This window comes from Conger conger, chromosome 3 (genome assembly GCF_963514075.1).
Source record: "Conger conger chromosome 3, fConCon1.1, whole genome shotgun sequence".
Taxonomy (NCBI): domain Eukaryota; kingdom Metazoa; phylum Chordata; class Actinopteri; order Anguilliformes; family Congridae; genus Conger; species Conger conger.
The window spans coordinates 54905279-54929910 of record NC_083762.1 but is presented as its reverse complement, the minus strand read 5'-3'; the positions used below and the strand labels follow the sequence as shown (position 1 = coordinate 54929910).

At 44.0% G+C, this 24632-nt stretch overlaps 1 protein-coding gene and 1 long non-coding RNA gene across 5 annotated transcripts in view; one reads left to right on the top strand and one right to left on the bottom strand.

The window, feature by feature from the left end:
* LOC133123885 (lysine-specific demethylase 6A-like) overlaps positions 1–24241 on the top strand; it is a 70101-nt gene extending 45860 nt beyond the window's left edge. For 2 of the 4 annotated variants that reach the window (XM_061234582.1, XM_061234581.1), the window contains 20 exons: positions 55–274; positions 2086–2220; positions 4759–4908; positions 5546–5626; positions 5721–5819; positions 6151–6510; positions 7477–8261; positions 13771–13903; positions 14203–14308; positions 15405–15610; positions 16507–16568; positions 16692–16766; positions 17452–17600; positions 18187–18301; positions 18465–18652; positions 19909–20050; positions 20385–20511; positions 20795–20965; positions 22095–22163; positions 23277–24241. In XM_061234582.1, coding sequence (XP_061090566.1) covers positions 55–274; positions 2086–2220; positions 4759–4908; positions 5546–5626; positions 5721–5819; positions 6151–6510; positions 7477–8261; positions 13771–13903; positions 14203–14308; positions 15405–15610; positions 16507–16568; positions 16692–16766; positions 17452–17600; positions 18187–18301; positions 18465–18652; positions 19909–20050; positions 20385–20511; positions 20795–20965; positions 22095–22163; positions 23277–23306 — 3403 coding nt within the window. In that variant the 3' untranslated portion in view covers positions 23307–24241. The remainder of the gene's footprint in view (positions 1–54; positions 275–2085; positions 2221–4758; positions 4909–5545; positions 5627–5720; positions 5820–6150; positions 6511–7476; positions 8262–13770; positions 13904–14202; positions 14309–15404; positions 15611–16506; positions 16569–16691; positions 16767–17451; positions 17601–18186; positions 18302–18464; positions 18653–19908; positions 20051–20384; positions 20512–20794; positions 20966–22094; positions 22164–23276) is intronic. The other 2 variants (XM_061234584.1, XM_061234583.1) reach the window with 1 other exon arrangement.
* LOC133123887 (uncharacterized) lies at positions 4392–7995 on the bottom strand. The gene is made up of 2 exons (XR_009708264.1): positions 6415–7995; positions 4392–4986 (listed from the first exon to the last, which is right to left on the bottom strand). It is a non-coding gene; the product is annotated as an uncharacterized LOC133123887 (long non-coding RNA).
* Positions 24242–24632: the final 391 nt, after the last annotated feature.

Genomic DNA, 24632 nt, shown 5'->3' with positions numbered 1-24632 from the left:
TCCCTCTCTTCCTCTTCCCTCTCCCTCTCCCTCTCCCTCTCCCTCCCATATCAGCGTGCTGTATCAGCAGCAGAACCAGCCTATGGACGCCCTGCAGGCGTACATCTGCGCGGTTCAGCTAGACCACGGTCACGCGGCGGCCTGGATGGACCTGGGCACCCTGTACGAGTCCTGCAACCAGCCTCAGGACGCCATCAAATGCTACATCAATGCCACCCGGAGCAAGTCCTGCACCAACAGCTCCGCTCTCGCTACCCGCATCAAATGCCTACAGGTACAAACGCTCTTTCTACACCTTCTTATTTTGTGTCTCTCGGCAGTCAGAGTGTGGGTGTTTGTCTGCTGTCTCAAGTTGTTTCATCCTTCCCTGTGGTCTTATGTGCCATTTTTTCATTATCCTGTTTTATTCGTGTAGTAGACTCCATACTGTGTGTGTGTGTGTGTGTGTGTGTGTGTGTGTGTGTGTGTGTGTGTGTGTGTGTGTGTGTGTGTGTGTGTGTGTGTGTGTGTGTGTGTGTGTGTGTCTGCGTGTGCGCGTGTGCTCATGTACACAGTTATTTGGGAGCAGTGTTTATGATCACTGTTGCTGTTTGTTAAACCAGTGAGGAGGTTGCCACTGTCCACACTTCCATGTGTTCAGTTTCATATTCATTTCCGATGTCTTTTGTTCTTAATTAATTTCCGCAGTAACAGTTTTAATGTTAATCTGCATGAGTGAGAACATTTTCACCAAAGGTAAACATAATTTCATGACAAGCACCAATTTTTTTTTTCTCCCACTGATATATATAGGTATGAATATATCTTGTTATATATACACACTGAGCACTTTATTCGGAACACCTGTATGCCTAGTTATTCATGCGATTATCTAATCAGCCAACCATGAGGCAGCAGTGCAATGCATGGAATCATCCAGATATGGGTCAGGGGCTTCAGGTAATGTTCACATCAACCATCCCAATGGGGGGATAATCTCAGTGATTTTGACCATGGCGTGATTGTTGGTGCCAAACAGGCTGGTTTGACTGTTTCTGTAATTGCTGATCTCCTGGGATTTTCATGCACAACAATCTCTAGAGTTTACTCAGAATGGTGCGAAAAACAAAAAACAAAAAACATCCAGTGAGCGGCAGTTCTGCAGACAGAAACACATTGTTGATGAGAAAAGTCAACGGAGTATGGCCAGACTGGATCGAGCTGACAGAAATGCTATGGTAACTCCGATAACCACTCTGTACAATTGTGGTGAGCTGAAAAGCATCTCAGAATGCACAGCACGTCAAACCGCAAGGCGGATGGGCTACATCCGCAGAAGACCACATCGGGTGCCAGTCCTGTCAGCCAAGAACAGAAAGCTGAGGCTGCATTGGGCACAGGCTCACCAAAACTGGACAGTTGGAAGAATGGAAAAATGTCGGCTGGTCTGATGAATCTCGGAGGCATACAGATGGTAAGGCCAGAATTTGGTGCCAACAGCATGAATCCATGGACCCAACCTGCCTTGTGTCAACAGTCCAGGCTGGTGGTGTAATGCTGTGGGAAATGTTTTCTTGGCAGACTTTGGGCCCTTTAATACCAATCAATCATAGATTGAATGCCTCCAAATCTTCTAATGGCTACTTCCAGCATGATAATGCACCATGTCACAGAGCAAAAGTTGTCTCAAACTGATTTCATGAACATGACAATGACTTCAGTGTTCTTCAGTGGCCTTCCCATGCACCGGATTTGAAGCCTGAACACCTTTAAATTTGCAGAAATTGTGTGATGCAGTCATGTCAACATGCAACAGAATCTCAACGGAATGTTTTCAACATCTTGTGGAATCCATGCCATGAAGAATTGAGGCGATTTTGAGAGCCCTCCCCAGTATTATCACAGTGTTTCTAATAAAGTGCTCAGTGACTGTGTGTATATATGTGTAGTTAAATTTGTTCATTTTATTTAAAATGTTTCTTTGCTTGACTTGACTAAGAATAAAGTACCATATATATCTACATATAGCAGTAGTTGCAGCAGTTACGGCAGTTATGACCTTCCAGTAGATCAGTATTAAATGTGTTTTTACGTAATTTCTCCTAGGCTCAGTTGTGTAACCTTCAACAAAGTAGTCTACCGAGTAAAAGTAAAATGGTTCCTAGTGTTGAGGAGGCATGGAGCCTACCAATCCCAGCAGAACTTACCTCCAGGCAGGGCGCCCAGATCGCAGCACTGCAGGTGAGAAGAGGGAGCCTGTCCCGTAGAGAACCCCAACCCCCCCAACCCCCCCAACACGGCCAACCTCACTAAACACTTACACCAGTGAAGCCTCCTTTCCCAGCATCCTCCTCCGTTTGTGCGAGGAGAAACAAAGAAATTATGCATATGCAAATGTTAACGCTCGCATCTGAATAACTGACGGGGCCCTGTTCCTGCTACACCCCTCCAGCATTTCTGTACGGGTTTTGCAAAGTCCGGTTAACTTGTCAACCGCCAAACGGGTGGATGTGTAATTTTGTTTCTCCTTTTTAACAACTGGAGAAAGTACATAAGCAGAGTCTATCAAGTGAAATCCAGTAAACGCTCACTGATTGTGATGGTTAGTGAATGTGGCCTGTTTCTCTTACTCTTGACTATGTTCAACCATATTTACAATCAGTTTTTATCTCGCCTTCTGAATCAGGCTGTCCATGTTCGAGAGATTGCTTAAACAACTGATTCATAGGATGATCTGTGTTTTTTCCAAGTTTAAGTGATTTATTAGGTTTTGCTTTTTGTTGTATACTAGATATATATGGTTCTGTGTTCCTGGTTTATTGCTGTACTGCATCTTTCGTGAGGTGCAATGATGCGTTTTAGATGTACACGATTTATGCTCAGTGCATTCCATTCTACACTGTACTGTTTTTTTTGGGCCTTTAGCTTTTTTTTCCTAGAAAAAACATTACTTGACATGTACGACAAGGTCTGAATGACAACCACTGTCATAGTCATGATAACCTAATTCACCTTATGAACAATGTCATGACATTGTCAGAATGTGTAACATGGTCATTTTTAATCATTAATGTTTAGCATGTTTGTAAAATATGACCAAATTCATAACATGGTCATTATATAGGAAACATAAGTTGTTATATCCTGCCATTGAGGGTTATGATGGGTGTTATGTAGCACATAGTGTTAACTTTTATATATTTTACTTGCAACCTTTGACGCTCATCAGTTAACCCAAATAATACAATTCTCACTCATCCATTTTCTAAACATGCAGGAAACTGCCACCCATTTCTTTAAAAAAAATCATGGTTGACTGAATGTAGGCGGTTGAGTTAAGCTGTGTGAGTTCCCTTGAATGTGAACAATGCATGTTTATTTGTATAGAGCTTTCACGCAAGCGGTCTTCGTCTTTGGTGTGAAATGCGTTAAGAGCAGCGCGATGTTTACCTCTCGTACTATTGACAGAGCCGTACTGAGAAAAACACCAGCCTGCTCCAAGAGCTCCTCAGTTCACGGATGATAAACGACTCAAATTCTTGGCTCAGCAAACATCTCTTAATTCATTTATCTTTTTTTTATTCTTGGCTGACTATTTGACATTAAAAAAAGCACCTCAGGGAAAAATACTTTTAATGGCAAGCGCTGGTTGGTTCTCATTCTTACCAAAAGGAAAATAAATATTGCACAACATCTGTTCTTGGCTCTCGGGTGCATTTGCATTTTAATTACGGTGCGCGACTCTTCATAAATGCCAGTCCTGAAAATTAATTGTGTGCGAGTGGATTTGACTACACCACCTGTGAGTCATTGCACTCCACCCCTTGTTAATGTTGTGAGTGTTTAACCTCTTGTGCTCATGATTGTTAACTCATCTACTTCATGTGGGTGCATGACGCTAAATTACAAAGTTTGTTTCATTTTTTTATTTGAAAATAATATTCAGGAAGTGATGCTGCAGATGGAATATATCTGGCATATAATGTTTTAAAAGTACTGCATCATTTTAACAGTGGCATCCATTTGCATGTGTTTAATGGTGATGGGGGTGGTTATCTAACCGCATAGTTGAGTACGAAATTTTATTGCAGCATTTAGTAGTCGGTGCCTCTGAAGGGATTATAAACGTGTTATTTTTGGCCATGCGGCAACATTTGGTAGCTTTGTATTTCTGACTGACTTGTTGTATGACCACGTTCTCCACTCGTATCTGGCTTAATGAATCATTCTTACCATTCAGTGGTCCACAGAGGATTGGGGCTCTGGGTCAGCTAGTTCTGTTTTACACAGTACAGAAGTTTTGCTTCAAATGAGAAGTTGCTTGTTTTGCAGCAGGGGTCGGGGTCAGTTAACAAAAAATTAGCTCAATTCAGGAAATCGCTTTGGAATTCAATTCACGAATTGGAAAAAAATGGCTGTAATATTTTATTTTTAACAGAACGGAAGGTTACTTTGAGGGGCAGCCAGTAGCCCAGTTGCTAAGGTTCATGACTGGGACCTGGCAGGTTGGTTGATCGATCTCAGATCCCAGTGTAGCCGCAGTAAGATCAGTGCAACTGCTGGGCCCTTGAGGAAGGCCTTTAATCCCATATTGCTCCTGGTGGGATTGTCCCCCGCTTAGTCTACTAAACTGTAAGTCGCTTCGGATAAAAGCATCGGCTAAATAACAGAACTAGTATTACTGATTTCATGACATGAATTTCAGTGCGTTTCCGCACGCCGGTGGCATAGGGGGGAAACGTCACGGCATGTCCTCTCTGCTCTCCTTTCCCATGGCAGGCCTGCAAGCCCAGTCAGAGTACTGAAGGTGGGGGTCTGAGCCAGCCGCCCACAACGCCCCACACGCTGCCTCCGCACGCGGGCCCCTTGGGCCAGGGCGACGACCAGTCCAGCCCCGCCAAGAGGAAGCGCACGTCCAGCCCGGCCAAGGTCAGTTCAAGGTTCAGGTCCGATGTTGTCTTTTGAACATTGGCCAAAAGGGTGAAAGAACGGTACATTTTGTGGGCTCTGGAAAAGAAATATAATGTTTCACTGTAATCCCCTGATTATTTCAGTGAAAATACAGTCGGGTCATTCTGTGAAAAATCAGCCGGAGGTGTGGGAGTTGACCACTCCAATTTGGTCCAACCTTCAGTAAAGAACATTCAAATCATTAGCCTCATTGGATTTGTCATTCTAGAGATATTGGCTCTTAAAACAGGGGTTTGATTTTGGAGCATCCTATCTTTGGCATTTAAGCAGGGAAAAACCTGAAAACGTGTATTCGGACACAGGTTTATGTCTAGGTTCACATTGTGAACTCCGGTGTTCATAATACTGCTCAGAACAAAAGCTATGGTCATTCATAAATGCTCTGGTTCATTTTTCAAGGAATGACGCAGATCAGTTGCAAAGTGCTTTTGTAAAAGACATAAAAAAAATTACGAGTGGCTTCCTATTTCTCATTTGTAGCTGAACTTGAACTAAACCATTCATAATTCTGCTGTTGAAAGTAAATTTTTTATTGATTTAAAAAAAGTTGTTTTTGCATTTCATTGACCTAATTTTCTCCCCCCCAAAAAAACAGAATTCTACAGATTCCTGGGTACACAATACTCCTGTACAACAGCAGGTTCCAAACTGGTACTTAACGCCGCAGAAGCTACAGGTACGTGAAATGCATTTCTTGCTTGCGTTTGTCTTAAACAGCTGTGAGACACTTCTTTCTGAATGCTTCAACATCTCACTCTCCCCCTCCACAGCTCCTGGATCAGTTACGGACTAACAAGGCAAGCCTGAAGCCGCTGCAGGTGCAGATGCTGGAGCAGCTGGAGAATCAGTTTGCTCTCATGCAGCAGCAGGTGAGGATGGGCCATTTGCCTGCTGGATGTTGTAGTTCTTTTTGATTGTAGTTTATTTATTTATTTATTTTTATTCAGTTCCTCATTATTTGTTATTAATCCTCTCAGTCCCTAGAGTGCCATATGGCACCTTATACCTTTTCAACCAATCAAAATGACTGCTATGCAGTTCTTTTGAGCCCCTATTAAAACCCCTACTTAATTCCTCAACCAAAGCCAAGAACCCCTTGGGATTCTGGTGGAGCCACTTCATGTCAGGCTTGGGACGGAAAGGGATAAAATAACGTGCCGTTTAAAAAGACTTAAACATTTCCTCTCCTCGCTCCCCCAGATGAGACAAAATGCGGCGGGACTGGTGCGCCCCAGCATTCCCAACGGCCCCACGCTCAGCTCCTCACTGCCTAACAACCCCCCGCCTCCCGCCCAGCAGCCTCACCCACACCCCCCACAGCCGGTCCGCCTCCCCTGCGCCAACGGACCCTTCCCGCTCGGCCCGGCCCCCTGCAGCGCAGCCGGGAAGCCGGGCGGCGCAGACACTATTTCTGTAGGCAATAATCACACGACAGGAATGGGAAGCAACGGAAACGTGCCTTACCTGCAGCGAAACGCACTACCTCACAACTGCACAACCCCGACCAGCAGCGGCAGCGCAGGCGAGCTGTGGAAAACCCAACACGTTAACTCCTCTCAGGTGCGCCGCCACCCGTTAGCGGTTAGCCGCCGCTCGTATGGCTGTCTGTTTACTTTAGACTTTGGTGTCCACGCTTGGTGGAAATGTGTTTTTCGGCTTCATGTTACAATGTAAACATATTATGTTTATAGGCATTTGGCAGGCACTCCTTTCAAGAGCAATGTTAAAGACATGAATAACACTGCCACTCATTTGAATCTTTCATGTTCGAATATTCAGGCATTCAAATGACTTTCAAGTTGCATACAACTGCCTCATAGGTCCAGTATTCATTACTGCAAGTTACGCATTAGAGAATGTGTGGTTGACTCAAATTTAGTACTTTGTGATGGATTATTAAGCATAAAATTACAAAAGGCGGCCTTATTAAAGGTCACAACTGTGGAACGTTTTTAATAAGATCTAGATGTTACTGATAATGGTGTTATCTGCCCTTGCCGTGTAGAACAGGGATTCCTAATCAGAGGTGCTGCTGTATAAGCTTGAAAACCATAGAGTATGAAGCGCTCACCTTTAATTTTCATTAATTTCATCGATAAAAGCTGTTTGCTGTTTAATACACTAGCGCTTAACGGTTCAGTTTAATGAAGATGATCTTTGTAGCTTCAGCGTATGAAAGGAAGAAGGAGGACGTCTATTGACTTATGCTCAGGATAATGTCAATGCAGGCACCCCTTCTGTCTATAGGGCAGGCATGCTTTCTATGATAAACCTTGAATCTAGATCCAAAGTGCGTGTTCTTATAAAGTCCCTGTGAGTTCGATGGGTTTCTTTATTTCAGAGAGAAAGGAGCTCAACCAGGCATTAATGTTCCACTTTGTTGAACATTAAATGAACAAAGTGGAAACTACATGTTCGATAAGGGGGTAGTCGAGTGGCTCTGTACAGTTTCTTAATTGTGGTGAATGTTTGAGTTTTTCCAGTTCATTTTCTACATGTTTAATATTTTTTTCTTTTCACCCACAGGGGCTTCACAAAGGTCCAGGTTCGCATTCGGCAGGTCCCAATGGCGAATGGCCTTTCTCTTCCACTGGCACTCCCGCCCCGCCTTTCCAGGCAGCTGGAACCAGTATTCGAAATCAGGTCGGACATTCCACCGCGCCTAGCGATTCGTTACTGCAGAGGGCCGCTCTCAATCACCTGTCCTCTCCTCCTCCTCCTCCTACTCCTCCTCCTCCTCACACTGCTACCTCAGGTGGACAGCAAGGCATTACCTTAACCAAAGAGAGCAGGCCTTCAGGAAACGGCCCTCCGCCGGGGCCTGAGGGCAGCAGGCATTCCGGGGCGAGGCCTAACAGCACCGCCGCTGTAGAGGGACTCCCTAATCACGTCCCCAGGGCGACGTCGGGCCCTCTCGCCGACCCCAGGTCACCAGGTGTACTTAGTTCAGACAATCCTCAGCCCTCCGCCTCGTCGGGCGGGGGGAAAGCCGCGGTCGCCGGGGCGCCCGCCAAGGTCAACAACATCCACCCGGCCCTGCACGGCCCGAAGACCCGCGACAGCTCTGCGGCCTCCTCGCCCGCATCGGCCATGTCCACGGCCACCCCGTCCCCCAAGTCCACCGAGCAGGCCGGGGCCCCCAGCCCCGGGTCGGGCCCCACGGTGAACGGCCAGGGGCCCGAGGCCTCGCGGAGCCCCCCCAAGGTGGAGGAGCCCGCCTCCCACGCCCACAAGCCGGGGCAGCTAGCGCTGGCGCCCTGGTCATCGGTGTCCATCTACCCCAGCTCCACGGACGTGCTGAAAGCCTGCAGGTGAGACGCCCGGCTCCCTGTGTGGGAGGGTGCTCCGGCTGGAAGAGCCTTCATTCTTCCTCTCCGTTCTTCCCTCTGTTGTGTTCTGTGTTCTGTGTTCAGTGTGGTGGTCAGCATCGGTATTAGAAGATTCTAGCGCTTTTAGCTGGATGGAGTTTCCCAGTTTCACTTCTGCCAACGGGCCTCTTCAGCCTCGGGGCCCCAAGCACGAATGTTCAGAAATGTTTCTAAATGGCTTTTGAATGGGGCACCACATGAGATGTTCATTTCTCTGCGTTTTTAATTTCATTTTCCTATAGTAGCTTTTTTTGTGATGAAAACATTGTTACGTGACCATTGTAAATCTCTTCCTATCATTGAAAAAGGCTCACTGACGTGTTGACTCACCCTCTGCCTTTGTTTATAGTCCTTAAATTCGGGTTTCAAAATATACAGTTGCCGGCTTGACACTGCACCAAAATATTGTATAACTGTAAAATAATTCATGGTCATTGGTTGAAAATTGGGTCTAACTGCCAGAGCCAATGGCGTTTCAAAAGTCAGCGCATTTCAGAGAAGGGGGAGGGATAAACAGTGGTGTGGTATGAAGGTGATCGTTGCTGCTTATTCCTCTCTTGACCGTTAAAAGTCTGAAATGACCTATTTTAACTTTAACTGTAAAATGAAAAGTTCGTTTTAGTTTGCTTTCACGGGCTGACAACCAACTGTGGCGGTATGTTGCTTCTCTTTTGCTGTCATTGGCCCAGATGGTGCGTTTTATTTATTTTTGTTTGTTTCTTCACCCTCTCTTCCCTCCCCTGCTTTCGGACACAGTGATAATTTGCTTTGTTTTGGAAAGGCAAAGAGAAACGTGGGATGTGGGAAGTTTGGTGCTGTGCATCGTTTCATGGTGTCTGAGATTGTGCTAGGGACCAGAAAAGGATGAAAGAGTTTGTGACTTTTCTGGTATTTTACGTCCAGAGTTTTCAAACATTTCTCACCCAGAGACCCAGGCTCAAAGTTCTCCAGTGGGCCCTAATTTGTATTCTGTAATTGCCTAACCTGTATACTGTATAGTCATAGTATATCAGTCTGGCCAGGGACCCCCTGCAGTATCTTCAAGGAACCTTTTCTTAAAAGCTAAACTTTATATTTTAAGTGGGAATATATTGCATGTATTTCTTGCTACTATAAACACACCACTCTGGGATGAGTGAGATTAATTTTCCCGAGGGCAGCAGTATTTAAAAATAAGAAATCCACCACATTTAGTTCTTTATGTAAGTTTTTGTTCATGTCTCTAAAATGTTTGTATGTAAGCTTATGAAGGTTATTTATTTTTATTTTTTTTGTCCTTGGTAATACTGGTCTTCAGTTTAATGTCATAATGGCGTTCCCATCACTGTTTTACCAATATCTCCGACAAAGATCTTACAATAAATTGTGGCCATGAAAACATGGGATTCATAAACTCCCTTTAGAGTTAAAGTTAAAAAGATGGGAACACAGTCTTGGCGAGCTGAATTGTTTGTTCGTCTGAGGGCAAATGCTCTCATGTATAGATGGTTTATTTTCTAATCGCAACAATAATGACAAGTAACGAGGAGTTTAGGGTTGGGAACCGAGAACCGGATCCAAAATTCCATGAACAGGGTATCCGATAACCAAATTAAGTTTTGGTTCTGTTTATCGGTTTCTAAACGTGCATTTTCACTCAAACCACTTTTCCACTTCCATTTCCATAGGGTGTACTGCAGTCAAAAATGTGCTTTCATTCACCAACAATCCTCTTCCCTCCACCTCCCTCTTCTCATGTTTTAATTGAGTCTTAGTCCTGCAGTTTTTTGTGGTGGTTGGGGGGGGGGGGGGGCATTGTTTGTTCAGTGCACTTGTAATCTGACCTATGTTCTCTGAAATAATTTGCCTTAGCCCAATTATGCTGAGGTTCATCGGTGTTATTAGCTTTCACCATTTATTTTTCCTTAGTTTCTTTAAATCCTGAGTGACACTAGCACCCAAGCCAAGTCCCAAAGGAATTCACTGTAATCACAGTTCCTGTACCAGTGACTTTTCTCAAGGATGATGGGCAGTGTGTTTGTGTAAAAGACAAAATAAATGATGTGTGGTGCTGTGAAGTACAGTAAATTTGTTGAGAAAAAATGACACCTTTTTGACAAGAATATCAATGCCATTGGCCTTAAATCGCTGCTACTGGCTGCGCTAATTATTAGATGGTGCATTCAAAAGGTGCTTAAAGCCACTGGAGCCACATGGATACATGGACTGTGCCTCTGCTGTGCAGCTGGAATGATGGTGAAGTTGTGTGTGTGCAGGCCTGCCAGCTGTGGTGGGTGGAGGGATTTTGCTGGTTGGGAATCATTTGAAACATTTCTTCAGTTATTTTGTTCAGGACTGCCATGTGTTGCCTGGATATTGTAGTTTTCAGCCAGCTGTAGTTTTCTTTGATGGACCCAAGTATCCAATATTTCCATTGGTACGAATGTATCATATATGATTAAGAACTTGTGCATGTGGTTGCTTCCATTCTGGCTTGAGGGGTTTGAATTATGGGATACATCCATTTTCAATCTTGCTCAAGGGCCCAACGGCTGTGCGGATCTTATCGTGGCTACACCGGGATTAGAACCACCAACCTTGTGTGTCCCAATCGTTTACCTTAACCACTACGCTACAGGCCGCCTGACATGAACCTCCCTTCCATTAATTTGAAGCCAGCAATATGTCTGAATTTAGTTGTAGACTTAACACTCAGTTCATAGACTTTCAACGTGGTAGCTGGTAATGGATGTTTGCCTTGTTATTAGAATTGTTTCAGAAGAATCTGTTGCCCGACACTGACATTTGTATGCCTGGTTTGAATTCACCTGAACCCTGCATTGATTTCTGGGATCATGTATGCGTGGTCACAAAGCTTTCCGTCCACCCCAAGAATTCTCTGTAGGCAATGTGGTGAGGCGGTGCAGTGTGACCCCAGACCTGGTACAGGTGGGACGGAGGCAGTGGGTGTCCGTGCCCGTGCAGATTGCAGACATTAGGGGGTTGGGGAGTGTCTGTGTAATGCATTACTCCCAATTTCCCAATTTTTTATTTGTATACCAAAGAGGCACCTGAATAAAACTTCCTGCCCGCCCTCTCTTCAGTAACTGCTTGTGTTGCCTACACAAGTGGCCAAGCATCCCTGCAACAGTGGTCATAACTATTAACTTGGCAATCCAGTGTCTGAAGAGATACAGACAGTTGACAAATTAAAGGAGAAACCAACAGTGTCTTCATAATGTGTGGGGCCACCAGGAGCTGCCTGAACAGAGTCATTGTGCCTTGGCATAGATTCTACACACTCTACTGGAGGGGTGGAACAACATTCTTGAGTGTTTGTCCCTCGGTTGGTGTTTTTCTTGATGGTAGTTAGAGCACTGTTTAACACGTCGGCCCAAAATCTCCCATGGGTGTACAATTTGGTTGAGATATGGTGACTGCAAAGGCTGTAGCATCATGCATGATTTTCATAATGCCCTGTGGGTGGGGGCATTGTATAGAAATATGTCTGTCATTATCAGATAAAGGGGCGGCACAGATGGTGCAGTGGGTAGCACTGCCGCCTCACAGCAAGGAGGTCCTGGGTTTGAATCCCCGTCGGCCAGGGCCTCTCTGTGCGGAGTTTGCATGTTCTCCCCGTGTCTGCGTGGGTTTCCTCCGGGTACCCCGGTTTCCTCCCACAGTCCGAAGACATGCACGTTAGGCTGATTGGAGAGTCTAAATTGCCTGTAGGTATGAGTGTGTGAGTGAATGGTGTGTGTGCCCTGCGATAGACTGGCGACCTGTCCAGGGTGTATTCCTGCCTTTCGCCCAATGTATGCTGGGATAGGCTCCAGCCCCCTTGCGACCCTGATCAGGATACGCAGGTTCAGATAATGGATGGATGGATGGATTATCAGATAACGGTGACCACTCAGAATAACTTTGCGTTGATTTGCAGACCCTTCTCGGTCCCCTTCACTGTAGGGGTCAAGCATTCAGGCCTGTACCGTTCTCTTGGTGTACACCAACGCATGCACTTGCACTCTTCTTGAATATGGTGAAGGATGGCCCTTCTGACCACATCTCTGTCCAGTGCCTACGGTTGGTGCACCAGTAAGCTCTCAAATGCGCATTTGTCTGTAATGAGGGTTTTATGTACTGTAACTCTACTATAACATCCCTGTCTATGTAGTAGATGGACTGTTCTTGCTCAGTTTGATCGTGTCCTGCATTGGCATTCTTGTCACTTTAGGAAGAGTTGTTTGTTCTTCTGCTTTTCCAAATGCTTGAGCCGTTGTACGATGCCATTTACTGATGTCTTTCCCGTAGATCTAAATGCAGATGTCACTCATCACTTTTCCTGTTGAAACACTAGCCAGTTGAGCGGTCTTTGACTGAAGCTCCTGCTGTCCGTGCCCCAATAATGATGTCTCTTTCATAGTCATTTAGATCTTTGCCTCTTGCCATTTAGATCCTAATTGAGGTCAACTGGGCCTGCTTGCCATTTTTAGACATGCTACAGCGCTTGATAGGATGTTAATTGCTTGGGTATATATAATGTAGTTCACCTATATGGAAGTAGATGCATTCGCTATGTTTCTCCACTATTTTATTAAGGTTTTTCATCCGTGACTATTTTCAATGTTGCCGATAAAAACATTGAAGTTTTAAAAACAGGCTTAAATCGCCTGTTGTGGAACTTTCCTGCTTTGATCTAGAAACCCTTATACTGTATGGGCAAGGTTTTGACTTCAAACTCTGCAGTAGCCCACACTCTCACCGTCACATCTATGTAATAACGTTATCCTTACCATTAATAAATTATTATAAATTAAATTAAGAAAAAAGAAATAGTTTAATTTAACTAATGCTTTTATCCGAAGTGACTTCCTGTTGATTAGAGTATGCAAGGGACAATCCCCCCTGGAGCAATGTGGGGTTATCCTGGCTACACCGAGACTTCAACCGCCAACCTTCCGGGTACCAGTCATGTACCTTAGCCTCTGTGGTGTATAAATGCCATTGGCCCAGTAAAATACCACATGTTCCATAGGTAGTGTGAAAGCCACAAATGTTAGCATGGCAATGTTCTGTGTGTGCAAGTGTGAAAGCAGCTTGATGAGATGTCAGTATTTATTAAGACTATGTTCGAGGAAGACCCCTTCAGATACTCGATGTGAATCCATAACGACAGTTGGACAAAATATAAATGTGAATCAAAAGTCAATAGAAACGATGAATACAAGGTACCTGCAGCACCAGCTGATCATATGCTCAACACTGCCCTCTGCCATTGCCTGAGCCAGGTTGTCTCTCAGCTGGGAGTGATGAACAGTCTCAATTCATTTTGTCAATTTCCTGCTACTGTCGTACAAATTAGTCAGGCAAAGAAAACCCCACTGCGAAGTAATTATTTCGCTTCTATTTTCATTACACAAGAACTGTTATTATTCATTGCTTTATAAAATGGCTTTTCCTTCTTTTGTTTCAGAAATCTGGGCAAGAACGGTATGTCGTCTAACAGTAGCATCTTTTTGGACAAGTGTCCCCCTCCACGGCTCCCTGCTCCCCCCTTCCCTGCACTGCCAAAGGACAAGTTGAACCCCCCCACCCCCAGCATATATGTGAGTATACAGCTGCCCGGCCGTTAGAACAGCTACGTTCTCATGACACCGTGCTGGAGCCTGCCAGAGAGAGTGGGTAACCATACGCAAGTAAGCTGTGGGTTCACTTCAGTGGTGGGTGAGCGTTGCTCTGCTGAATTTGCTATTCTCACCGTTACGTTATGTTAAGTAGCCGTGGAGTTAAAATAATTTCTAGTGGGATAAAACGTAACGAGAGTCGCATTGGATTCGCGACTGTCTTTTATTTATTTTTGTGACCGTTTTTCAATTTATTGTACTTTTTATTTTTAAATCTGCAGCTGGAGAACAAGAGAGACGCTTTCTTTCCACCTCTGCACCAGTTCTGCACAAACCCATCCAACCCTGTGACAGTGATCCGGGGACTGGCAGGAGCGCTCAAACTGGGTGAGCCTCTCTGCCTTACACTATCTACAAGTGCCTGGGGGAAATGCTGAACACTGTTATACTGTTACACTGTTACTACTATACGTGCTGCCTCGTGTGTGAAGGCAAGACTCAGGATCCTTGTTCGCTGTATTGCGCTTCCAGTTAGACCTGTAAGAGGCCATGTGTGTCTGTGTGTCTGTGTCTGTGTGCATATGGGTGCTTGTGCAGTTTTTGTATGTGGGTGCGAGTTTGTGCGTGCAAATCGGTATGAGGATAAGATTGACATAAGTGACAACAGCACCACCTGCAAGCAGACAAAGACATTACATATAACATCATTCAGCATCCTGTTTGTACAGGTACCCAGCAGGTCTCAACTCACTTGGGCTGTTCTGTTCCAAGTTTATGTTCCAAGGAATGAACCAACATTTAAGCACTAATATAAAAATAAAAAAATTCTGCCTAATGCTGATATTTAGAGAAAATTATTATTTCTTGTCTACTGCATAAATGACATTTGCAAGTCATTTAAAGGCCCTGAACCTATAACCTTTTGCAGTATTTCTGTAAAAGATAAAAGTTCTAACTGTTTCTCCTTGAGTTGCTGTCAAAAGCCTTTATATTGAAGGCATAGGTTTTCAGCCAGGATATAGCATCTCTGTAGGCATTCTCTATAAATGCTCTATGGATGAGAATGTCTACTCCCTTTATGCAGTCGCCCATCCAACATGTTCCATAAATCTCACCCCTGCTTAATCGAATCAAGTCGCTTTGGATAAAAGCATCAGCTAATTAACTAAATTAATTATTATTAAATATTCTGGCACTTGACTTAATGTAGTTAGTGCAAGAGCGAGATTGTGGGTGACATCTTTTTGTATTAAATGGGTTACCGGATGTAGTATTTGATAAATGTAATTTTAAATATACATACCTTGCCATGTTGCCACTTCTGCAGATTTGGGGCTGACCGTGGTGGGAGCCAACATGGTGGCTTATGCAAACGTTAGCGTGAGATTGAGGGTGACATGCTTTTGTAGTAAATCGGTTACAGAATATACTAGTTGATAAATTTAACCTTAAATGTCCATTACCCATGTGACCTCCTCCGCAGACTTGGGGCTGTTCTCCACCAAGACCCTGGTGGAAGCCAACCCGGACCACCTGGTGGAGGTGCGCACCCAGATGTCGCAGCCCACGGACGAGAACTGGGACGCGACAGGCACCAGGAAGATGTGGCGCTGCGAGAGCAGCCGCTCACACACCACCATCGCCAAATACGCGCAGTACCAGGCCTCCTCCTTCCAGGAGTCCCTACGGGTCAGTCAGGCCCCTTCTGGGAGTCCGGTCTGGGGTACACTCCCGCCGTCTGGTCTCGGGAGTCCCAGTGAAATCTGATATGCTTCAGGACAGTCGTTTTTTTAGCAAAGGCGTGTTTTTTGGAGTTGTGTTCGTGTTAGTTTTGAGGAATTTGGAAAGGGTGATGGGGTCAGTGACTAGACAAGCCTGGACTTTTACAGAGATTTGCAGTTTGCTTTGGAAGACAATTGCGTAAAATTTTACACAATGTACAATTATATTGTCTACACAGCAGGAAATGTGAATATGAAAAGTTTAAAGAAATAGTTTTATAATAAAAATTGCGTTAGAATTTTATTTCAAATGTTTAAGATCTCTGGGGTCAAATTAGGTCTAAGACCAGAATTATACTTCCAGCACATTATGTTTATTGATATCAGATGTATATATTCAAAAGTTGTAGTACAGGGACAAGGGGATGACCCACCATCACTACAACCCTTTCAGTTTTCTGTCTTGGCTCAAGCCTATGCTACTCCCAAAGGATTTGCCTCTATTGAATGGCTTGTGCTGTCTGAGCTGCCATCGGAAAGCTGTGACAATCTGCCCTGTCCCTGCTATTAATATTCACGCTGCGTTAAAGATGTGTGTTCACAGCTGTTTGTCACCTAGAAACTGAGCACACTTAAGATTAGTTTGTTACTTTTTTTTGTGTCGGAAGATTGAAATCTTTATATATAGGTTTTTTGATATTTTGTCAGAGTAGTGGTGCCTCTACCTTTAAAGGCCGAATTAAAAACATCAATTTCAATACATTAGTAAAATAACTTTGCCAGTGTACCCTCGCTCATGGAAATAAAAGTGGCACTGAACCTCTCTTTCAATGTGGCTTTCTTTTGTTTCTTTGTTTATTCAAGGAGGAGAATGAAAAGAAGGGGCAGAAAGAGCACTCGGACAACGAATCCACATCCCCGGAGAGGTAAGACTAGTGGACTAGTCCCATTAGAACATTTTTATTTATTTATTTGATTTTACGTTTTTTTTTTTTACCCCTACTTCCAACTCACTACATTACCCACTATGCCCTGCTTTCTTCCTATAGCGTGGCCCGAAGGAGGAGAGGTCCATTTAAACACATCAAGTTTGGAACGAACATAGATCTATCGGACGAGAGGAAGTAAGTAACTCCGTGCTCTGGCTGTTGGTTACAGAGTGAAATTAATAGGTTGAGATGCACTCCCATTGAACATAACCATTTTTATTTCAGTGTATTTAATTTTGTTTAATTTCTTGAATTACTTGAATTAAAATGGAATTGGCTCTCACTGCCCTTGGCTTAATTTGATGTCTGGTCCATATTGTGGTTGGGCAAATGGGGTGTTTTAATGAGCTCACTAAAATTTTATTTTTAGTTATCAAGTAACTTTTTTCTAGAGAAACAACTTATTTTACACCCATTCAAACTCTGCATGTGGGGAAACTCACCCTGTGTTCACTGTGCAGCTCAGTGTGGTGTGTAGAAGCAGGATAACCTGCCTGTGTTCGCTGTGCAGCTCAGTGTGGTGTGTAGAAGAGGGAAACTCACACTGTGTTGACTGCAGCTCAGTGTGGTGTGTAGAAGAGGGAAACTCACCCTGTGTTCACTGTGCAGCTCAGTGTGGTGTGTAGAAGAGGGAAACTCACCCTGTGTTCACTGTGCAGCTCAGTGTGGTGTGTAGAAGAGGGAAACTCACCCTGTTTTCACTGTGCAGCTCAGTGTGGTGTGTAGAAGAGGGAAACTCACCCTGTGTTCACTGTGCAGCTCAGTGTGGTGTGTAGAAGCAGGTTACCCTGCCTGTTCTCACGTGTGGCGTCTCTCTCAGGTGGAAGCTACAGCTCCATGAGCTCAGTAAGCTCCCAGCCTTCGGGCGGGTGGTGTCTGCTGGGAACCTGCTCAGTCACGTGGGTCACACCATCCTGGGGATGAACACCGTGCAGCTCTACATGAAGGTGCCCGGCAGCAGAACACCAGGTGTGTACAGCTGATGTGCCTGTGTGCAGGCTGAACCGTGCACCTGCAGATACACACACACACACACACACACACACACACACACACACACACACACACACACACACACACACACACACACACACTACTGGATGGCCTGCACACATGAATTCACACTGACACTTCTACCTCCACACACACAGAAACGCATGTACCTTCACACACACACACACACACACACACACACACACACACACACACACACACACACACACGTTCCTGCGCAGTATGCAGACACAATGTATCCACTTGCACACACATACATGCACCTGCAGATACAACGCATGTTACATGCACAACCACACGCAAACATACCTGTATAATTGCTTATCCAAAAATGCATTCACAAGCACACACACACGGATACTTCACATTTGCAATAAGCTATTCAATCAATGCAATCAGCAAGATGTTGCCTTCAAATACAACATACATTGTTTTGGATATACTGAAAGCTTTCAAAAGCTTTCCCACCCCTATTTCTCTTCAAATTTCTCAGCCTTATTTAATTATGAAGGCTAATCTTTTTCTCTAATTCTTTTGTTAGGCCACCAAGAAAACAACAACTTCTGCTCGGTTAACATCAACATTGGACCAGGGGACTGTGAATGGTTTGCCGTGCCAGAGCCATTCTGGGGCGTCATGAACGATTTCTGTGAAAAGTATAACTACTCATACACTCTTAATACTTTTAAATGTTTCACATTCATCTAACAGTGTCCATAAGCATTCTCGTTGTGTTTGGAGTCTTTAGTTGCATATTAATTTAAAGGCAGTAGTAACGGGACTGCTCTTGAACATTAACGTGTGGTTAAATTTCTTTAGGAATAACATTAATTTCCTGATGGGTTCATGGTGGCCCGACCTGGAGGACCTGTACGAGGCAAACGTGCCGGTTTACCGGTTCATCCAGCGGCCGGGGGACCTGGTGTGGATCAACACGGGCACGGTGCACTGGGTGCAGGCCATAGGCTGGTGCAACAACATCGCCTGGAACGTGGGCCCGCTGACAGGTGAGCGTGAGGGCAGGGAGCCCCCTACTGGCCATATCCTTCTGCACACCTGGTCGTTTTGGTAGGTAGCAGGACCCACCAGACCTGGGTCAAATACCGTAATGGTTTTGGATTCAAAACTGTAGCATACTCTGTGCTCGATCGATATCGCCTGGTGCAATTGAGCCAACCAGGAGGACCGGAAGTCAGGGTTTGCACTTTTTGGGAGTATTTCATAGGTTCCGGGACGCAAAACTGTTAAGATTTTTGACCCGCGGACGGTGTTGTATCGTGGTTGGATAACTTGCCTTGTAGTAATCCAGGGGCTGCTGGTTCGATTTCAAAGTGGGGTACTTCTGCTGTACGCTTGAGCAAGGTACTTAACCTTGCTTCGATGAAATATTCGGGTTTAGAAATAGATTTCATTTATTTTTTTTGGTATGGTATAAAAGTCACTCTGGATAATAGTGTCCGCTAAGTGGTGAAATCTGATTAAATGTAATGTAAATAGCAGTAAAACTTTGTAGCCTAAACCAAAGCGATGGCAATCGGCACGACACGGCGATCTATTTAACTGTAAAGTTTAGATAACCAACAATGTCTTATCACCTTTGTAAAGCATAAACACAACAGAACAGGAACAATGTTTTTATAAATGTGTGTGTAGCCTATACTCGCACAGCAGTTCAGCGCATGTAGCTTCAGCGAGAGCAAAATACTTTTTACACAAGCAATTTGTGAACTCATTCCAACCTCTGGCAAGCATCTGCATATATACACAGCCACTAATTAATGAGCTTCAGGTACATTGATAATGGAGGTGTAAGTAGAGGAGGGGGCAAACTGCACCAGCACCAATGAGTGTGTCAGTGAAGAGGAGGATTTAGAAAAGTACCACCCAATGTAACAAAAAAATAGCCAGAATTATGACAAGCCACCCAGCAGAATAACATAAACATAACGTAAAAAATTATGCGCATGTCATTAAAGTATCAGTTGTGGTATCTGAAACTGACAAATTCATTTGCTGATGCCGAGTAAGAGTTCTAACGATACTTCACATAGTATCGGTGCACCTCTAATTATAATCACAAAATTGCTACAACATGACAAATTAACATAATTAGATGCCAGAAAATGTAAGCCACTTACAAACAGAAACTATACAAAAGAAAAAGAAATGGTTATGAACTGCCCCCAATCATATGTGTTCCCGTTTTCCCCTGCCATTTAAATTGACCCTGCAATCTGACTGGTGGTGTTGTCCCTTCCATCAGCACATCAGTACAAACTGGCGGTGGAGCGGTACGAGTGGAACAAACTGCAGAACGTCAAGTCGATCGTCCCTATGATCCACCTCTCCTGGAACATGGCCAGGAACATCAAGGTTTCCGACAACAAGCTCTTTGAGATGATCAAGTAAGTTCTGCTTCAGTTTATAGCTCTTGCTCCCTTTTAAATCTTTATTAAGTATCTGTTATCCTGAGGCAGTGTTTAGCCCGGGGCAATATACTGACAAGCAGTGTTTTTATGTTTCATATTGTTCTTGTTGGTAAGTTGTTGATTGTATTGTGTTGGATTCAGATGGATTGTGGTTGGCTTTTGGAATAGGCAAGTGTAGGAGCTCTCGTTGGTATTTTTCTGGTTATTAACCTGCCTCCCTCTCCCTCTTCCTTTCTCCTGTCTCTCCTGTCTCTCCTTTCTCTCTCCCCCACCTCTCCTCCCCTCCTGTGTCCTCCCTCCTTTTCTCTAGGTTCTGCTTGTTGAGGACCCTGAAGCAGTTCCAGATGGTGAAGGAGGCTCTCCTGGCTGTGGGCAAAGAGGTGGTCTGGCACGGGAGGGCCAAAGACGAGCCTGCTCACTACTGCAGCATCTGCGAGGTGAGTCTCTCCCCCCCCGCCTATCCACCAGGCACTACGGAAACCATGCATGTCCTTAAAGATGCACTTATCCCTCAGCGGCGCGCATCCTCATTTGACGCTAGTGAGCACCGTCTCTTGGCACTCTTAGCACGACCAGGAAACAAGCTTCAAAAAATAACTCCGTTTTTGCCGCTTGGTTTCGCTCGTGTATGCATCATATTGCAGAAGCCAGGGCTGCTCTAACTTCCCGTTTCAGCTTATCTTTAACAGCTTAACTCTCCCCCGCCCGGCCCTCTCTCAGGTGGAGGTGTTCAACCTGCTGTTCGTCACGAGCGAGAGCAACTCACGGAAGACCTACGTGGTGCACTGCCAGGGCTGCGCCCGCAAGGCCAGTACGGACCTGGGGAGCTTCGTGGTGCTGGAGCAGTACAAACTGGAGGACCTGATGCAAGTCTACGACCAGTTCACCTTAGTAAGTTACCCCGTCTCGGTCTGGAGCCTGAACCTCCACAGTCCTGTTGAATCTGCAGCCTTCCTGTGTAGGCTTCCAGTCCGCATCCTGTGTAGGCCTTGATATCAAAGTGTCTGGAGCCAATCAATGACTTGAGATAAAATCCTGAATAGTATGCCTTTTTGCCCTTTCTGTGGTGTTTGTTTTGTCATACTTGTTTACCATTTTTATACTTGTATACTATTTTTATGTAAAAAGTACATATACTATATAAAGTATATACTATATGCCTTTAATACTTTATATTCCATTTTTATGTCTCCGTTTTTCAAAAGCTGTCGCCATCAATGAAAAGCATTTCCAAGGACGACTGGTTGTTGAACCAGCCCTGTGTCCTTGCTGTTTCACTTGGCTGTACTTGTGTTCCTTCACCTCCACCACTGCAGCGGCTAGCTGCTAACGCTCTGCTGCCCACTGACCCCTCCCTACACAGAGACGAGCGTCACACTGAGAAATGTCCCCAACGCGTCTAAAAGACTGAATACAGGCTGAGCAGCATGCCTGATGCGCAAAGGCAGAGGTTGCCAGTGCATCATAGATATGACTCGGCACGGTTATTCCTGGACTGCAGTTTTACCTCCCCGTCTCATAGCCTGGGTTGAGAGACCAGTGCAGTTTGGCCGTCACCTTGAATCAGGACTGCTGGATGTCTGGGTCAGATTCTCAGGTCCAGTTCAGACTAGTGCCCAACCCATGTATCGGATGGCCAATATATCGGGCCGATATTTGCATTTCCGGACAATATCTGTGCGGATATCTGTCCATCATTTTTTATTTGCATACATTGTCATTATGAATGAATCACATCAGGTCAATCAACATAGCTTTTTATCCTCCGTTGATCAAACCCTGACTCCGCCACACTCCTCTGTCCCACCTCCGACCCCCTCTCTTGCCAAAATGTCCAACGACGGCTCAATTCAAAAACAAAACTGACCTTCTTTCATAGCCCATGGTAGCTTGCTGGCCTGGAGTTTGGGGTTGTCGTTTTTTGTCTCCGGGGAACAATGAGAGTTCGAAGCATGGTCTCACTGCCCACGTCACTTCTGTGTTTGTTCATCTTGTTGATTTCAAGCGTCTTTCTTTGCAGGGTGTGCAGAGCCTGTACCACAAGGGGACGATTAACAGAATACCCAGCTACTCTCGACAGTGCAGTGAGGTAAATAAAATAAATCAATGCTGCTCTTTATGGTAGACTGCTAACTAGCTGGCAGTCATCTCAATTTGTGAACTGTTCTCGTTAGCATGCTAATGGCGCTAGTTGGCAAGTGATTCAAGCGGTCCACTGGCGGCAAAGTTAGCGGGCTAATGGCAGAAACAGCCAGCTTTTCTCTGAAATTTTTGCTCACCGATTTCCCGAAGCCCCGCTGGCAAATTAACATTTATGAGGACCAGAGGAGCTCCCTGGCAGATCTAAATGTAGAGGAGCTGTGCTATTTGTTTTACAATGTGTTGACGATTGACTGACCGTTTTGATGGTGATTAATTGACTAATGTAAACACTGATGGGTCACAATGTAAAATTGGTTGAAATAATGTTAATAACTAAATATTCTTCAACAAAGCAGCCTTCTGAGTGCATTTGCAGTCATATTGGTTGAACAATCCAGCTCAAAAATTCACTGTGCTGGCTGCTGTATTATTGGTACTCGTGAAGTTTCCCCATCTCTGTATTGGTCTCAAAAATCCAATATCAGTCAGACTCTAGCTCAGACCACTGCAAATGGAAAGCCATGCTGCCAGAGTCCTGTTTGCTTCATTGTGATAGGGGCCAGCTGGTGCCAGATTTAACATGGTGTCCCAAGTTATTTTGTGAGGTAGCTGTCTCCCATAATGGTTCATGTTATAGAACTGGAGTGTCTTTTAACTAGTGTGTTCATTGGGCTTTTGTGAAACACAATTTTTATGCCAATGCAGAGTCCTATATTTTTTCCTCTTTATTGGGGGAATCTCACTTTTTGCAGCCTCTTACGGCATAACCATGCGGATTTAGTGTGTTCATGGTAGTACTGTAGCATGCCGAAAATAAAATATATTTATAATGTTCCTACTAATGCACACACAACAGGAAATGTCTGGACTATTGTAGAGTAGTTTGTATAGGATGTGTTATCAGTATTAGTATTGTATTTTCTTCCATACCTCTGCATTTTTTTTATGAAATGCCCTTGGAGACAAAGGATACATTTGTGCTAGTCTGTCATTGCAGCTGATAAAGTCTGGTAGCTGAAGAGTGTGTGCCTGTGCTAATTCCCCTTTCCTGTCTCCACAGGTTCCTCCATTGCCCTCATCCTCATCTTGACATTAACATTTATTGTTCTGTGGGCAGTATACACGGACTAAATGAACCATTTCTGATATTCAGGAAGGGACCAGGTGCTGTACCACTGGTTTCTGTAGCTATCCCACAAGGCTGCTGGCTGAAAGCTCTGTCTATGCAACCTGCCAAGTGTGCAGTGTCAACCCCTACTGGACAGGAGCGGGTACTGCTCCTTCTCCAGGACTATTTCAAAGCTGGTTCAGCTCTACTTCTATTGAGAGAAAAATACCATAAAATGTTTTGTATATATTCTGTCAACTGGCAACACCACACAAAGACTACTGATTTTCTCTTTTTGTATTCTGTTTATGGGCTGAGAAATTACCTTTTTCCCCCCCTCTCACTGAAAATGTCCCCCTCAAATGAGTACTAGCTTAGCTGGTGGTCTTTTGTATCATAGATAGAACTTTGAAGTCTCTTTGGGCAACAAAATCTACAAAAAAAAAGAAAACAAAAAAAAACATTTGTAATGTGAAGACTTAGGTGATCTTTTTTTTTTCTTTTTCTTTTTTTTTTTAACGGCTTTTATGTTAGTCTTATTTTCATTATATATTTTTTTGTTAAAGTGGGAAAAAATCAGAAAGAATAACAGCCAAGGCTCAAAGACAAACGAGTTGCACATAGACTAAGGATAATTTAATTTGTTGTGATTTATTTTGTTTTGTTTCTAATCTTGATGTAAATTTACACTATTTATAAATACATATTTATTGCTTGAAAATATTTGTGGATGGAATGCTGTTATTTTTTCCAGAGTACCTGCCATGAAATTTTAAGGAGTTGTAATTTTATTACTCCTATTATGTTTTCTATATATAAATAAAACTGCTTAGTAAGCATTGTACAGATACATTAAAATTGTTTTATTGTTTGAAGGATGTTTTATGAGTTATTAAACCAAAATTGTTACAATATTATCCAAATGATTACTTTCAATGTATTTGCACTGCACTGAACACTCTTTACACACTGTTTAACAATTCTGCTTTCACAACTAGTGCTTGTACTATGTAAATTATAAAAGACTGACAAAATATGAACTGACACAGTCCACTTGGCCATTTTCCTCCATACTAGGTGACCGGTCACGTCTCCACAGGTTAGCTATGTTGTGTATTTGCACCTATTTGATATCCGCTTGATTAATTTGACTGGTCATAAAAAGGTCTGATCAGTTTCTCAGTAATTCAAGACTACCCAAAGTAGCTGTTGTTATCTTAGTGTTGTCACTATGAGAATTACATCATTCAACTTACTCGTGAGTTAACAAAACAGATCTATTAAATACCTGAGAAGTTAAATGTTAAT